Raw genomic sequence first — 16,876 nt, 5'->3', positions numbered from 1 at the left:
AACTAATATAGGGGCAATAACAGTCAGGTGGACATACTGTTGCGACTTCTGAATGTACAGCTGAATAGCAGAATTGAAGGTAATTCACCCAGCTCTTTATCTGTCACTCAAGTACTGTAAATTAGACCCAGGTCTAATTTCATTAGAATGATTTGATTGACTGAGGTTAGTTGGTTAATGAAGCTCTTACAGATGCTTTGATAACCTTTAAATTAAAGCCAGGACCTCTTTCTGCCTCTTATCTTACCTGTGCATGCTGGTAGGAAACCGTGCAGTAGTTTTTTGTCTAATTTTTAAATATTCTCTTATCAGAAAATTAATGAAAAACTATGGCTGTTACTTTTCTTTACTGCTTTGTAATCCTGTAAAATGGCTATGCTCTGTGGAATATTAATAGAATAAGGATTTCCTAACATTTTTTATGGGCAGAAATCAGCCAGACAAAATAGGCTTTTCATAAGTGAAAACTCCACTGTGGAAGAATCACTAAACAGTTTATATAACTGATGGGACACTGTTAAAGAGGGCTGTATAACAACCCAGCTATAGTACATGCATTCTGCAGTTTGGGAGCTGAGGTTATGAATTTAATTAATAAAAGGTGGAGATTGGAGAAGACCTTGAACCCCAAGAGCCTTCATCAGATAAACAATGAAACAAGGGTTACAGCATTATTCTATTAGCGTACCGGTGTTAGAGATTCTCATTCTTCTGCAGGTTTGCTAACAAATCTCACAATTCACTGTACAACAAAAATCTTTTCATGGAAAATTGAGGCTAACAGCTTCCTTACAGCTTTCCTTGCTTTGCCACTTTGAATAAAATACCTGTCACACCCACCTGGTTGCCACCCCCACTTTTTCTCTTCTTCAGACATTCTGATTCAAGAAAAGAGGCAGGAACACAAGTATCCAAAATGCTATTAACTATGGAAACTGGCTGATACCTAGACTCCCATCTTCTCAAAGTAAAAACCGCTCACAGGACCTATGCTCTCTTCTTGACTTAAGAATTCTTATTTTTCTGTAAAAACCAACAGTGGACATCTGTATTTCTGTTGTGTTGAAACATGAATGGGGAACAACATAGGCATTTCATCAAGAGCTGGGAGGGCTCTCCCTAATCCCTACCCAAAACTTTTATGGTTTGATTCTTCACTCACTTACACTGAAGTAAAACTGGTATAGATTCAGTTACTTCAGAGGAATTAATCAGCATTTTCCCCAATGTAAACATAAGAGCTGAATTGGGCTTACTCAAGCCCCCGAGATGCTATACAGATTGGGAACTCTACGGCGCACTGATCAAAGGTACAGAAGAGCCTGCCCAGCACAGAAGTTACTAGTTGTCATTGAATAATTAATAAGATGAACACCTAAATATGCCTTTGAGACGTTTGTTTTCAAGTTTGCTTCCAACCTCATTCTCATGCTGAAGGTACAATCCACTGCTGCACTCTGGAAGTAGTTGCGCAGATGGAGTTTGTCAAGCATAGGCTCTTTAAGGTTATGCAGAGGAGTGATGCCATCTAAAAATGTGCTAAAATACCAGTTTATCAACAAGCAGGGTTGAGTACTCAGTTTGTGGGAGCTATAGATATCTTCTCTCTCCACTAATACATAAAAGTAATGTCAGGCATTCTTTACAATATCTTCCCTACACTTGCACTAGGCCAACCATGCTTCGAACGGTTATTTTGCACACATTGAAACACAAACAGCAGAGTGACTCCACACTGCATACCCTGAGCTGGATTATGGTTTGACCTGGCATTCACACTAAGGGCTGCCTTAAACCATTTCCGAGGAGGGGATAATAGCATGTGAGGAGGTGCAGAGAGGTGACTCTCGGCTGACGAAATAAGGAATGTTGCCAGCTTAAGGAGTTGTAAGCTCTGACAGCTGACTAAAGCGATGGCTATGAAAGTTGACAACCCGCTGTTTGTGCCAGTGTGTTACATCAACACTGGCACTTGATCTACAGAGCCTCTTCAAAGATTGGGAGAAACTTGCGCCCATTGCTGGTCCTCTGAGCCATTGGTTGTGGTGCTTTTTGTACTTAGAACCAAAAGTGCAGTTCAGTTAATTAGAGAGACAAGTTTTTCACCTTGATACATTTCTCCAGTGTAGAGAAGGCCTTAGCAATATGCGTATCTTGCACTAATAATATGTATTGACTCTTTTCACTAAAGAATTTCAAAGCATCTTACTTACAGAATTAAGCTGCATTTGAATGGTACAGATTGGTAAATATTACCATATTCATTTTACGGATTGCGGGGGGGACGGGGACGAGGCACAAAGATCTTAGGTGATTTACCGAAGGTCACATAACCAGTCTGTCATCAAGAACTGAGTTTTGTCAGTCCTGTGGTTTAGCTAGAAGACACAGTTTGTACCAACTGTATAATCTATAGTATTTGAGGAAACTGAGATTGACTTTAAATTTTTTGCCCCTTTGTAAAAATATTTTCAGTAACAAGTTGGCAGCACTCAGCTCTCACAGGCTGTGCTATATCGGGTTTCCATAAAAGATAATTTATTATTCTCAGTAAATTATTGTTAACAGGCTCAACAAAGAATTACTTTGTTTTTTAATTCTTAATTATGTGAACCTTCAGAAATATAATACTGGTACTTGGCAACTTGACTGATTAATCTTAATTATATCCATACACTGCAGCCTAAAATCCTGCAATTTTTGCATTGAACTGTTATAGAGATAATCCTAATTCTGCTTTCTTTTTTGTTGTTGTTGTTGTTTGTGGATGCTTGTCCATATGGAACATATACATATACAAAGCAGTGCAGGCAGAGATTGTTGAATGTTTGAACAGATCTGTCCCTGAGGTGCAGCAACTATTATCATATTGCACAGCACTGGGGAGATAAGTTTTTTGTTTTTGTTTTTGTTTTTTTTTTCCCTTGAATTCATTGAAGTGAATGTCTTTCGTCTGTAATGTTGCAGTTTTCCATTTAGGCCTGGAAACTGGCTAAGAGAGATTTCTTCCTGTTTCAGAAATGTGTTTAATTGCTGTATTAACCATTTAAAAGTAGTATTAGTTTTAAGAAACTGGTACAATTATTTCAAAAACATTCCAGTGATTAAAGGCCCCCCCCCTTTTTTTTTACTCAGCGTTTCCTTGCAAAATTATCAACTTTCAAAATGTTGCTTTTTAAAAAAAAAAAAAAAAAAAAGGTTCAATACAGTTGTGTTGGACAAATAAAGCTTTGTGCATGTGATCGGTGTTTGCTTCGTAGGCGGATGAAATTAAAGCTAAACTGTTTAGATCCATCTGTGTACAGATGCTGCAGTCTTTGCTCGGTGGCAACGCTTGAATTGTGTGAAATTCTGTGTTTTGTTGTAACAATAACTCATGTCTGGAAACTAATTAAAGAAAACTGAGAGGAGGGACTAATCTCCTGGTTAGTGGCTTAAGCAATTGTGAAAATAAGGCGCCTGACTTACCACTCGTACATTAGTTATCCTGTGAAGTAACTTGGTTGACTTCAGTGAAGTGACATGTATAAAACTGGTGTAACAGAGCAGCAGAACAAGCCCATCCATGTTATGGTTTGGGCATCTTAGAACGGTCATAATTTACAGTCAGAGCGGAGCATTGTTTGGCTCTTGATCCTGTGTCACTTAGGGAGCATCCTTTGAATATGGAAAAGAGCTCTTGGGAATAGAGTAGCTTTGCCTTCAACAGCTGTTTTAAATCTCCATTTGCTTGTTGTCTTAGAGCTTGCAGATGGGGCCTTGCTGTGTGCTGCAAAACAGTGTGAATGGTGAGAAGCCATTGAAAAAGGCTATTGGTTTCCTAAAGTGGATGTTTAAAGAAGACTATAATGTAAAATACTACATGGAGTTGTCTTAAATCCTGGTGCATTGGAAAACCTGCAGTTCATGTGTATTGATTTTGAATAAATGCAGATGAGTGTCTAATAATGCACACAATGGGATAACAATAAGGATGAAATCTTGAACGCAGAGTCTAAGGAATCTAGTTTTATATGGGTGGCATCTTAAGGATCTGGGGAAACCAATCTTCTCCTAACCCTGGGCAAGTGAATTGGGCTGGTATAGTAACTGTAGCTCTTCCTTGTCCGTGGGCTGGAGTGTAAGAGCCAAAAGATCTATGTACATTTTTCACTTCATCTGTCATAGAATCATAGAATATCAGGGTTGGAAGGGACCTCAGGAGGTCATCTAGTCCACCCCCCTGCTCAAAGCAGGACCAATCCCCAGTTTTTGCCCCAGATCCCTAAATGGCCCCCTCAAGGATTGAACTCACAGCCCTGGGTTTAGCAGGCCAATGCTCAAACCACTGAGCTATCCCTCCCCCTCCCTGTCCCCTCACTGCAGCCGTGTGCGGTGGCTGTGTAGGTCTGATGCGTACACCCTTACTCCCCTCCAGCAGCAGTGCCCAAAAGGAGTCCTTATGCAAGATTTAAGTGGTGTGGAGGTGTTTGCACTAGAACCATAGAAACGTAGAGTGGGAAGGAACTTCGTGAGGTCATCAAGTCCAGCCCCTGCACTGAGGCAGGACAAAGCAAACCTAGACTATCCCTGAGATGTTTGTCCACTCGGTTCTTAAAAACCTCCAATGATAGGGATTCCACAACCTCTCTTAGAAGCCTGCCCTTATAGTTAGAAAGTTTTTCCTAATATCTAATCTAAATCTCCCTTGCTGCATATTAAGCCCATTACTTCTTATCCTACCTTCAGTAAACATGGCGAACAACTGACCACCATCTTCTTTATAACTGCCCTTAACATATTTGATGACTGTTATCAGGTTTCCCCCCACCGTTCTTTTCATAAAACTAAACATACCCCAGTTTTTTAACCTTTTCCTCATAGATCAGGTTTTCTAACCCTTTTATTCTTCGAGTGTTTGCTCATGTCCGTTCCACATGTTGCCAATTTAGCTACTTTCTCACTAGATTTAGCGACTTCTTGGTTTCTCTAGCAAAATAAGTGTCAAATCTGGTGACTTTCATTGCCAATTACAGTGACATTCAGAGAAAGAAGTCACCAATATCTATAGTCACAAAATCATTCACAAGCAGCTCAATAGTGTTCATAAAATCCATTCCATGCTCCTCTTACTACATTCTTTTGCACGCCAAGTATATATGTCATTACGTGTCAATTGAGCATGTCCTCGGAAGGAATCCCATTCCAGGGCTTCTTGGACTGAGATCACCATAATCTGCAGGCGAGGAAAAGAAGTTTGTGGAGGCTAATTAGATACTTTGCTAAAGCGAGGTGCACTTTGGAGAGAGCAGCACATTAGCCAGGGTTTGTTTTTAACCCAGATATGTTCTTTCTTGCTGTTCTGTAGTAGGTGGCGAACCCTGTGATGCAGCAGAAGATGGCTAATGAAGCAGGCAGCGTGGGGGAAGCAGGTTAGCCAGCAAGGAGAGCCACATGGATGGAAGGTGGGGTGGGATGAGACAAGGCCATGTGCCCCAATGGGACTAGGGGCACTGTGCCTCCAGGGATGAAGCCCTTACTACAGGATCAAAGGTGGAGCTAGCTTGATTTCAGCTCCCCTTTACTCCTTCCCCAGTCTTGGCCTGGGGTTAGCTGCCCAGCTGTTTTCAGAAATCAAACCCTGGAAGCACAGGGTTGGGAAAGGGTCTGGCTAGCGGATTTTTATTTTTAAATCTACTTTCTTGGCTCCCTGCAGTTCTGAGTTCAAGCCACGTGAATGTCCTCTTCCTCCTGACTCTCTGGCTTTCACTTTCACTAACCTTGTGGCTCAAATCCTGAGCTTGCCTGGGTGCATACACATATATATAATTCTCTGGAAATTTTGTTTAGTGACATTTTTTACTCATTTAGAGTGCTTAAACAGCTACATCTAGCGACTTTTCAGGGTTTGTCTGGTGACTTCCTGTCATGTGGAGTTGGCAACACTTAGTGTGTGCGCCCCATGCACAGTCGCTGGAAATTTTCCCCTCGTTGGTAGTACCTGTGTGGTCCGCTCTCGTGCCTTCTGGTGCCACGTGCCTATGGCGCAGTATAGAGGGTCCAGCTGACCCAGCACCCTCTCTGTTCCTTTTGCTTTGGCAGGCTGTTCTCAGTAGCTCTCATTTGTCACTCCGTCCCTTCTTTTTCTTCTTCCCAGTAGTTATTTCTCAGTTTGGACTTTAGTTAGTAGTTGTAAATAGTTAGTTGGACTTTCACTGCATTAGCGGAGCTTCCTCTGCTCCCGGAGCCGGGCATGCCTGGGTCTCCAGGCATCAAGCCTTGCGCTTCCTGTGGCAAGGCCATGCCTTTGAGCAACCCGCACTCCAGTTGTCTTTAGTACTTGGGTGAAACTCAAATCAAGGATCGCTGTCAGATCTGCCACCTGTTCAGATAACGTATGAAGAAAGACTGGGAGACAAGGTTAAAGTGACTCCTGATGGTGGTGGTGCTCAGACCCTACTCGGAGCTGAACCGGTCAGACTCAGCACCCAGTACCTCTGCATCAGTATGGAGTGCTCTGCTCGTTGTAAGGGACTCTCGGCACCATTCCCAGTCACTGGCCGATGGGGGCGTTCCCCCCCCTCTAAAAAAGGCCAAGCATGGGGAAAGCAGTGGAGTGCAACCTGAGTCTGGCCACTCCTCTGCCACCACTCAACAGGCTGCATGGTTGACACCATCCTGTTTGCAGATTCCATTGAGTTTGGTCCTGGATTAGCCATCGTAGGGATAGCGTAGCACTAACGAGATAGCAGTGCTGTCTACTCCGGAGGCATTTGTTGTGGCCAGAGACTTGCTGGCACTGTCGGTACCAGCATTGCCGGCAGTCCAAAAGTCAGCATCCTCGGTCAGTGAGCAGAAGGGAGCATGTTGCCCTGAGCTCCTGTTCAGTACTGGGGCCATTGGTACCATCTAGAGGTACCAACCTCTAGCTAGCATCTAGAGGTACCATCCCTACTAGTGTCAATGCGGGATTCCCCACCTTGGCATCAATCCCTAGATCCTCAGCACCGACCCCTGGAATTGATGGGTACCACACCTCCGTGATCCCTAGAGGAAGGCTCAGAGTCAAAGTTGTGCACCCAGTTGAGGAATCCCTACCAATAACCTCCTCTTCTCCCCCCCCCAAGTCCTACATGATGCAGGATCTCGGTGTGGGGGTATCTACACATGGGCACTGGCCTATGCAATTGCAATGGTTGTTCTGGAACGTGGGGGGCTTCCCCCCACTACAAGCCCCTCCTCCCCCCGCAGATGCTCTTACTTGGTGGTGTCTGAGAGAAGGGCTCCTCCATCAGACTGAACGGCACCTGATCCAGACTCCGGTAATTACCTTGATACCAACATTCAGGACCTAGACCCGCAGGATCAGCATGGTGCAGAGGAAGAAGAGGAGGAACCCCTGCTTGTGCAGGCCGCCTCCTCCTCCACGCCAGACGAGGTAGTGTCAGGGCCAGGCGCATCACCCCCTATCCCCTTGAATGACTTTAAAGCTCATCAGGAGCTGTTGAAGAGGGTGTCCTCAAACCTAGGACTGGAAATGGAGGTAGTAAGGGTCCTCCCACAGCCTAGTATAGCCTAGCAGACCTCTTGGCTGCGGTGGCCCTATCAAAGATGGCTCTCCCTCCTTAGTTAAAACCCTTTGGCAAACCCCATCCTCTCTGCCCCCTACTTTGAAGAGGGCAGAAAAGTAGTACTTTGTCCCCACCAAAGGTTATGAGTACTTATACTTCCTAGCCCCCCTCCCCGGGGTCTCTGCTGGTGTCAGCAGCCAATGAAAGGGACAGGCAGGTGCTGCAAGGGTTGATCCCCCCCCAAGGCAAAAGACTCAAAGAAAGTAGACCTCTTTGATAGAAAAGTTTATTCTATTGTCAGTTTATAGTTTCACATCTCTGACCAACAAGGCGTTACGACTTCAACATCTGGGAGTCGATGTCAAAATTTAAGGACTCTCTCCCTCAGGAATCCAGGCAGGATTTTTCTGGAAGAAGAGGAAGTGATGGTCAGGGCTTCCTTGTAAGTTGCCCTGGATGTAGCAGATAGATCTATGGTGTCTGTAGTGGCCATGCTCTTGGTCCCAGTCCTCTGGCCTACTGGCAGAGGTCCAGCAGTCCCTTCAGGACCTCCTGTTTGAAGGGTCGTTACTCTTTTCAGAACAAACAGATGTGAGCTCCATGACCTGAAGGACTCCAGAGCCATGATCAAGTCCCTGGGTCTATATACCCTGGTACCTTCAAGGAAACATTTCAAACCCAACAGTCCACCTGTTCCTCAGCTCTGCCACCCTGTCAGGACCCACACAAGAAGTGAAGTAGTGTCTTTAGTCACAGGCAACTTCCCCCATCCTCATCAGCATTGCTGCCTGGCCCTCCCAGACATGCGGGGGGCGGGGGCCCAAAGAGATCTTTTGATTGGGGGCCCAAGGGCATTGTACCAGTTCCCATACCAGATCCTGCCCCCTATTTTCAAACCATTTATCCCACTTCAGCTCGGCATGGTCGCGTATCACTACAGATAGTCAGGTCCTGAGCATGGTGGAAGAGGGGTTTACCCTCCAGTTTGTTTCCACCTCACCCTCCCTCCCGATCTCACTTCAGGGACCCTTCTCACAAGCAACTTTTAGTCCAGGAGGTGCAAGCCCTCCTCCAGCTAGGAGCAGTGGAGGAGGTTCCTCAGGACTTAAGAGGGAAGGGGTTTTACTCCCGTTATTTCCTATTATAAAGGCCAAAAGTGGTTTCCGAACCATTTTAGTCCTCTGCGACCTCAAAAGCTATCTGAAAAAGCTGAAGTTCTGCATGTTCTCCCTGGCCTCCAACATTTACTCCCTGGATCCCAGGGACTGGTACACTGCCCTCAGTTTGAGAGACGCCTATTTCCATATCTCCATTTTCTGAGTCCACAGAAGGTTTCTCAAGTTCTTTGTGAACCAGACCCTCTGCCAGTTTGCTGTCCTCCTATTCGACCTGTCAGCAGCCCCATGGGTCTTTATGAAATGCACGGCAGTAGTGGTGGCCTTCCTGAAAAGGCGAAGGGTGCAGGTTAACCCGTATCTTGACAACTGGCTGATTAAAGGCCAGCCTGAGACCCAGATGAAGTCCAGTATCCACCTCATTCAGGCAACCTTTCGAGCACTGGGCCTGCTGGTAAACAATCGGAAGTCAACCTTCATCCCTGTACACAGGATAGAGTTTACTGGCGTGGTGCTCAGTTTTACACAAGCCAGGGCTATCCTCCCAGAAGCATGCTTCCAGACAACGGTGTCACTGATGGCACACGTCAAGGCCCACCCTGTCATGACAGCCCATTTTTGCCTCAGATTTTTAGATCACAAGGCCATATGCACATATTTAATGCAGCATGTGAGACTGTGCCTCAGACTCCTTTAGACTTGGCAGTTTGGTGAGTACATCAAGGCCAGCATCATTTGGATTCTGTGCTCACAGTACCCACTCTGGTCCTCACCTCCTTCGACTGGTGGAGGGACCCTTGGTTGGTGGGTTCAGGTGTTCCCTTTGTCAGGCCCCAGTCCTTGATATTCCTAGTTTCGGATGCTTCAGAGCTATGTTGCGGGGCTCACCTAGGACACCCCAGAACTCAAGGTCTGGAGCCCTAGAGAGCTCTCTCTTTACATATAGATGTCACAGAGCTCAGAGCAGTCCATCTAGCATGTTAGGTGTTCTTACCCCACATTGCAAACAAGGACATAAGGGTACTTACAGACAACACGGCCGCCAAGTTCTGTCTTAGGCAGGGAGGGGCTCGCTCTTCCCCCCTGTGTCAGGTGGCTATTCGCTTGTGGGAGTTTCGCATAAAGCACTCAAAGCTTCTCACCTTCCGGGAGCCCAGAATGAGCTGGCAGATCACCTCAGCAGGTCTTTCTTCACTCCTTGTAGAGCTGTTCGGAACCAGGCAGAACAGAAAATGTCACTGGTTTTGTTCTCTGCACAGCCACAGCCTGGGTTCGCTCATGGACGCCTTCCGCCTTCTTGCTCCCTTGGACAAAGCTTCTGTTGTACGCCTTTCCCCCCATTCCACTCATGCACAAAGTCCTGCTGAAGGTCAGGCTGGACAGAGTGAGGGTTATTCTTATAGCCCCATCCTGGCCACATCAGCACTGGTTCAGCACACTGGTAGACCTATCAGTAGTGACTCTGATGCCGCTCCCTCCTCTCCTCTCCCAGACCTTCTCTCTCAGGAGCACAGCCAAATGTTCAACCTAACATAATGGAAGCTCCTTGGTTAAATCCTGCGGAGCTGGCCTGTTTGGAGCATGTCTGCCAGGTCTTGCTAGGCAGTGGAAAACCAACCACTAGAGCTACATACCTTGCTAAGTGGAAGCATTTTTCTGTTTGGTCATCGCAACATGGCCTCTCAGTCATCTCTTCAGACAGTGCTGGAGTATCTGCTTCATCTGAAACAGCAAGGTCAAGCAATTTCATTGGTTAAAGAGGATCTCACAGTGATTTCAGCATTCTACCCCCTGGTGGATGGCCTATTATTTTTCTTGCACAAAATGACCATTCATTTTGTCAAGTGTTTAGAAAGGCCATACCCGCAGATATGGGAGCCCGTCCCTTGTGAGACCTAAAATTGGACTTATCAAAGCTCATGGGCCCTCCCTTTGAGCCCCTGGCATCATGCCCCCTGTCATATCTTTCCTGGAAGGTAGCTTTTCTAGTAGCAATTACCTTGGCCAAGAGGGTCTCAGAGGTCAGGGTCCTTACTTCAGAAAGCCTGAACATGATCTTCTTTAAGGACAAGGGACAACTCTGCCCTCACACTGCATTCCTCTTGAAAGTAGCTTTGCAATTTCACAATAATCAGGCTATTTTTCTGCTGGTTTTCTTCCCAAAACCTCACATGAATAGAGAGCAGCGTCACCACGAATGGGACATTGGACGCACCCTAGAGTCCTACATAGATTCACGTTCTGTAGATCCACGCAGCTCTTTGTGGTGATATCAGACAGAATGAAAGGCCTACCCATTTTGGCTCAGAGGATTTCATCCTAGATCACATCTATCACAGCTATGAGCAGGCAGATGTCCCTTCACCAACCATTTGGGCCTCCCATTCCATGAGGGCACAAGCTGCTTCTTCAGTGGTGTTCGTGGCCCAGGTACCGATCCACGACATTTGTAGAGTGGCAACCTGGTCATCGGTGCATACATTTTCTTGCCACTATGCCATCATCCAGCAAGCTAGTTTTGGTCGCTGGGTTGCAATCTGCATGTCCATGATCTCCAATCCCTCCTCCAACAGTTATGCGTGGGAGTCACCTAATGGGAATGGACATGTGCAAGCACTCAAAGAAAAAATGGTTACTAACCTTTCCGTAACTGTTGTTCTTCAAGATGTGTTGCACATGTCCATTCCACGACCCACCTTCCTACCCCTCTGTCAAAGTTGGCCTGCAAGAAGGAACTGAGAGGGTGTAGGGTTGGCCAGACTCCTTATACTGCATCATAGGCACACGGTACCAGAGGGCCACAGAGCTGACCCAACAGATACCACTGAGGGAGAAATCTCTGGCAACTGTGCATGGGGTGCACACACCCCTAACTTGAAATGGACATATGCAGCATTATCTCAAAGAACAACAGTTACAGAAAGGTTAGTAACTGTTTTGGGGGGGGATTTTTGCTCTCCTGTGGCTCACACCACTGGTGAACTTGAGCGTGAGTGAACATATGATGTTTTAATTAATAAATCATTGGTTAAGTAACTTGACCTTTTTGAGAGGTAGGGGGACAACTTTTTATAAAATCACCCAGTTTCCAGATTCTCTTCTCTAGAAAGAATAGTGACCCACTGCCTGCAGGGCTGCCCAAGGTTACAAGTGTCCCACATCCATCATATCCTCCCTTAGTTAGCTACAGCTATACACTTGTGAAACTCTCCTTCCATGGAAGATTGCTTGGGCTTTTTTGGGTAGGAAGGATGAATGGTAGCTTGGGACACATGTTTATCGGAAATTAAGGAGGATTCCTGATACTGAAGAATTGAGCAGAGTCTAGGGCTTGATGAAGATTCTTCATTTGAATTTTGTTTATTTGTTCAGTCATTCTCTACACTTTCTGACCTGCCGCTTACAGAGTAGCACCTCAGATGATAGGTGTGTAATCTGTTGGTGTGTATTTTGTTAGCCTTGGCCTTTGATTTTACCCAGGTTGTTTTTAGTGAAGCTATCCCATATGACATTTACTTTTGTTACATATAGTATAATCCTGGTTTTTCCTTAAATTATATTTAGCAGTGTTTTGCACTATGATTTAAATAGTCGTTTTACTGTACATGCAGTGAGGTGATGATTGGACCAAGCCATTATAATCCAAGCAAAGTAAGGAATTATGGAACAAATTAATTGGAACTACAGATAGAGTATTAGTTTATTAAACTATTACCTAGAAGACTTTAGGTGAAGTTAACTTTTCTATTTCAAGTGAAATCATAAGAAATAAAGCATAGATAGTAAATTACAAACTTTCCTTAGACTTTACATGCATTACCTCTATATTTAATTTTAGTTTTACCAGTATTCATTACTGGAGGTGTGCAAGGAAACTTAAAGTAAGACGAGGAAGTATTTTCAAAAACCCCTAATGTATTTAGGTATCATTGTACATTTTACCTAGTAACACTTTGTGACAAAATATCACCCATTGCAAAGTTAATTAAAAAATTTGGTATTATCTTCACCTTCATAGTAGTTCATTGTTGCATCTATCCATCACAGAAAGATTTTAATTTGTAATGGAAATTTTAAATGCACTTTTAAAGGGCAGTTCAAAATAAATATAAGCTCCTAAACAATCTACCCTCCTTGGATAATGTCACCTTTAATTTTCACAGGTGCACGGATTCAACCTCGAGTTCATTTTCAAAGAAGAGCCCTAAAGTTGCCTGAGAACACCAGCTACAGTGATCTGACAGCATTTCTAACTGCAGCCAGTTCACCTTGGGAAGTGGACAGTTTTCCTTATTTACAAGGATTAGATGGAAATGGAACTGGTAATTTTGAGTCTCTAACTTTGTTTTTGTTCTGAGCTGATATTTGTTGGAAAGTAGTTTTGGGTTTTTTGGTTTCTTTTTTACGCTCTCTCTCGCGCTCTGTCATTTTCTCCTTCTCCCCACAACATATCTTTTTAATTTCGAAAATATAGATTCAGCTCTCTGATCAAAATACTGTTCCAAAAAAAGCAATAGGGCCACATGACAACATTCCTGTGCAACTGGCACGAATAGTTCTTCATGTTGGCAATCGTTAGATAAGAGCCCTGGGTTGAATCAGCACGGAGACTGAATGTCCTTCTTGTCCCTTATTTATGGTCCCTGCAGGACAAAGTTGGAGGCTCATTGACATTGGTGGGTGAATAGCTTTCTTATGTTGCACCTGTCATTTGAAGACTAGCTTTCTAGCACATCAGTTTGGGTATCTTTTACAAATGCTACGTTTATCTTCAATTAAAAAATTGAGAGATGTGGGGAGGGGAAAAGATTTAACCTTTTGAGATTCTGCAGCATTCGTCTTCTCTAATTATTCCTGTGCCTGGCAATCTGTACAATGTCCACATTCTAAGAATGTAATGTTTTGCAGCATTGTGCTGTGCCAACAAAGAATTGTTTCAGCAGTCTTGTTAAATGCACAGTAATTTTGGATCCTGCTTTGGCCAAAAATGTTCAGATTCTTTTGAAACAAAGAAGAAAGCTGTGAAGAACTTTTAATAGAAACAGCCTCCAGTGGACTTTGAACTTTGAGTTTTGAGTTATTTTGTCTACATTCTTACATCTTGGGATGGCAGCAGGTGAGGCAATTTAACTCTTCTAATTTAGTCTTCTCTGGATGCACTTATTTCTCCTAGTTAATTTAAGTTATTTCAAATATATGCTCAAGTGTATAAGGTGTGTGTTAGTGGATTTTGTGAATTTCTTCCAAGAGAAAATGGTGTGACTTCCCCCTCCTCTCTGTTTTCCTTTCTTTCTCATCTAACAACTCTCTCCTCATTCACAGATGCAGATGCCTGCTCTCCTCCTCTAACCCCTTCATTTGCCGCAGTGATCCTGTCCTGTACCATCCCTGGATCTCTCTCTCACCCACGCTCATCTCCTCCTCTTACTCATTTGCAAAACCTCTCAGTCTCCTCTCCTTTCACAATATCAAGCATGGGGTAGTCTCTCCCTTCTTAACCCCACCTTTGACCTCACTCTCCTCTTCAACTACTGCCCTATCGCCTTTTTCCCTTTTAAGCTCATTGAACAGGGACTACAGTTGCTGTCTGGAGCTCCTCTTGTCCAGTTCCAGCCTAGACCCTCTTCAAATCAGCCTCTGCTCCCTGCATTACACTGAAAATATTCTCACCAAAATCTCTAATGATCTCTTTCTAGTCAGAGCCCAGAACCAGTACTCCATCCTCATCCTCCTTGGCCTGTCAATTGCCTTTAACACAGTTGACCATCTTCCTCGTCTCAAAATCTTGTCCTCCCTTGGCTTACACGTCTCTGTCCTCTCCTGGTTCTTCTTCTACCTCTCATCACTCCTTCAGTGTGTCCTTCGGATGATCTTCGTCATCCCACCTCCAACTTTCCCTGAGGGCTCCATGGGGCTCTGTCATTGGTCCCTTTTTCTTCCTCCTCTACACCTTATCTCTGAGTAATCTCATCCACAAACACAAATTCTGCTCTATTCTCTATGCTGATGACTTTCAGGTCTCCCTCTCTACTCTGACTTGTCTCTTGTCCAACATAAAATCTCAGTCTGTCTCTATTACATGGCTTTATGGGTGTCTACCTGTCAGCTCAAGCTCAACATGGCTCTTAATCTCTCCTCCTCCAAGTCTCTCCTCCCCGCAACCTCCTTTCTCAATCATTGCGCACAACACAACCAGCCTGCCTGTCACTCAGGCCCCTAAACTGAGCATCGTGTAGACTCAGACCTCTCTATAGGTCCTTTCATCCAGGCTATGACTAAATCTTGCAGATTCTTGCATAACGTATCTAAGGTACTTCCTTTCCCATCCATCCAGACAGCTACAACTCTCATTCAGGCTCTCATCAACTCATCTGTTGATTTAGTGCAACATCCTTCTCTCTGAATTGACAAATGTAATCTTGCCCTACTCATATCCATTCAGAATGGTGCTGCAAAGATGGTTTCCTAGCCAGTCACTTGTCATCCCTCTCTTTACATTTGTCCTTTGGCTCCCCTTTCTCCATCACATCAAACCTAAGCTGTTTGTCTTCATTTTCAAGACACTTGATGGCCTATCCCCACCCTACCAATCAGCTCTCATTCACTCAGCCCATTATGGTAGCCTACGTTGCCCACTTGTTAAATTTCAAACCAGCATCGCTGTGCTCTCTCCCATGCTGCCCCTCACACTTGGGAGGAATTACCCATAAATATCTACAAAGCTACCTCATTACCCTCCTCCACATCCCTTCTCAAAACTCTTCCTTGCCACAAGGCCTACAAAAAACTTAACAATGGTTAGGCTTCTGATGCACTGGGAACACTGCCTGTCACGCTTACCAGTATTGTCTTACTGTTTCCTTGTACCCTCCGAATGATCTCTCTGCATCCATCAGTTGTCTCTTGTCTTTTACTTAGTCTTTGCTTTACAGAACTTCCAATCTATCTTTTTGTTCTGTCTGTACAGAGTCTAGCATAATAGGATCTTGGTCCAATACTAGGGCTTTTAGGCATGATGATGATACAAATGATTATTATAAATAATAAAAAGGAGGTGGTTGTATGAATGCTATTTGCTGGGAATGTAAAGTGCCTGAAATAGTCTCCACAGGCTTTTAAGTAGCCCCACTGTATGAGAAGACCCAAGTAGAGTACATTCTTTGGACTCCCTCCTGGGTGTCAAACTGGGCATGGCTTTGTGAATACACACTTGCTCTACCCACCTACCCTATGCCACACACACTTATACTCTCATATGTAGACCTTCCATTCAGGGGAACAGCTGTGGTTGAGGAGGTGGGAGATGTATTTGGCCTTTATTAACCATCATGCAAAAGTATCCATATCACTTTAAAAGAAAAAAAATGAAAAGAGGTTGGAGTTCTGAGAAAGAGACTTTGATACAGAATTACAGTGCAGGCAAGTTGCCTTCTACTCATACTACTGCTTCTCTTGAAGAAATGTTCGACTATCAAACCTTAGGCTTGGATAGGCTACTTTGTTATTTAAAGTTCACCAGATATAATCTCTGTCAGTAGACCCTTCTTCCAATAGCTGTTGAATAGAAGATCACCACCAGCTGGTGGCGATTGTTGATTTTTTTTTTCATGTTTCCGTTTGAGAAAGGGAACAAAAATGGTACCTGCAAATTATAATTTTCACTTACCTGAGCATAAACCGATAATTTGCATGGGAGGAAGGGATTCTTGTTGAATAGAGCTTGCTCTCTTTGTCTGTGTCTCTGCTAAATTTCTGTCATGTGTACAGTGAACTCAGGAGCATAGCAATCTGGTCCTCCCATTGTTTAAATGTGTTACACCTGATAGTGAGTGTTTATCCATTGTAACTTTGTAGTAGTTTAGCTAGAAACTTTCCCTTTGCATTCAATAGTACTTTCCAAGGAGTTCTAACAATGTACAGTTAGGAGCAGTACAATTAAAACCCAATACGTTAATCAGCCTATTCTAAACATAAAAATATAAAGCACTTTGTATGCAAATAATAAGTATGTAATAAGCCTGTTGTGTCTTGGCTTATTGCTTGTATTAGTAGCATATTGTGGAACACGAGGCTGGTTTCTTAAACACAAAAACATCTGTATTCTACAGTAATGGATCAAAACCCTATATCAGGCAATAATGTTATCTCAGCATTTGGGGCTATTGCTGAGTAATATTGGCTTATTTATAAAGGGTGAATTCAAAGTCACTA

The 16,876-nt window shown here is 44.0% G+C and overlaps 1 protein-coding gene across 2 annotated transcripts in view; it reads left to right on the top strand.

Moving 5' to 3' along the window:
• FAM171A1 (family with sequence similarity 171 member A1) overlaps positions 1–16,876 on the top strand; it is a 133,316-nt gene that overhangs the window by 83,167 nt on the left and 33,273 nt on the right. The window contains exon 4 of one of the 2 annotated variants that reach the window (XM_084619201.1): positions 12,829–12,987. The exons of the other annotated variant lie outside the window; for it this stretch is intronic. Within the exon in view, the coding sequence (XP_084475327.1) occupies positions 12,829–12,987 (159 nt within the window). The remainder of the gene's footprint in view (positions 1–12,828; positions 12,988–16,876) is intronic. 2 annotated transcript variants of the gene reach the window in all.

This window comes from Lepidochelys olivacea, assembly GCF_965140295.1.
Source record: "Lepidochelys olivacea isolate rLepOli2 genome assembly, chromosome: 2".
NCBI lineage: Eukaryota > Metazoa > Chordata > Testudines > Cheloniidae > Lepidochelys > Lepidochelys olivacea.
This window is presented reverse-complemented; position numbering and strand designations above follow the sequence as displayed.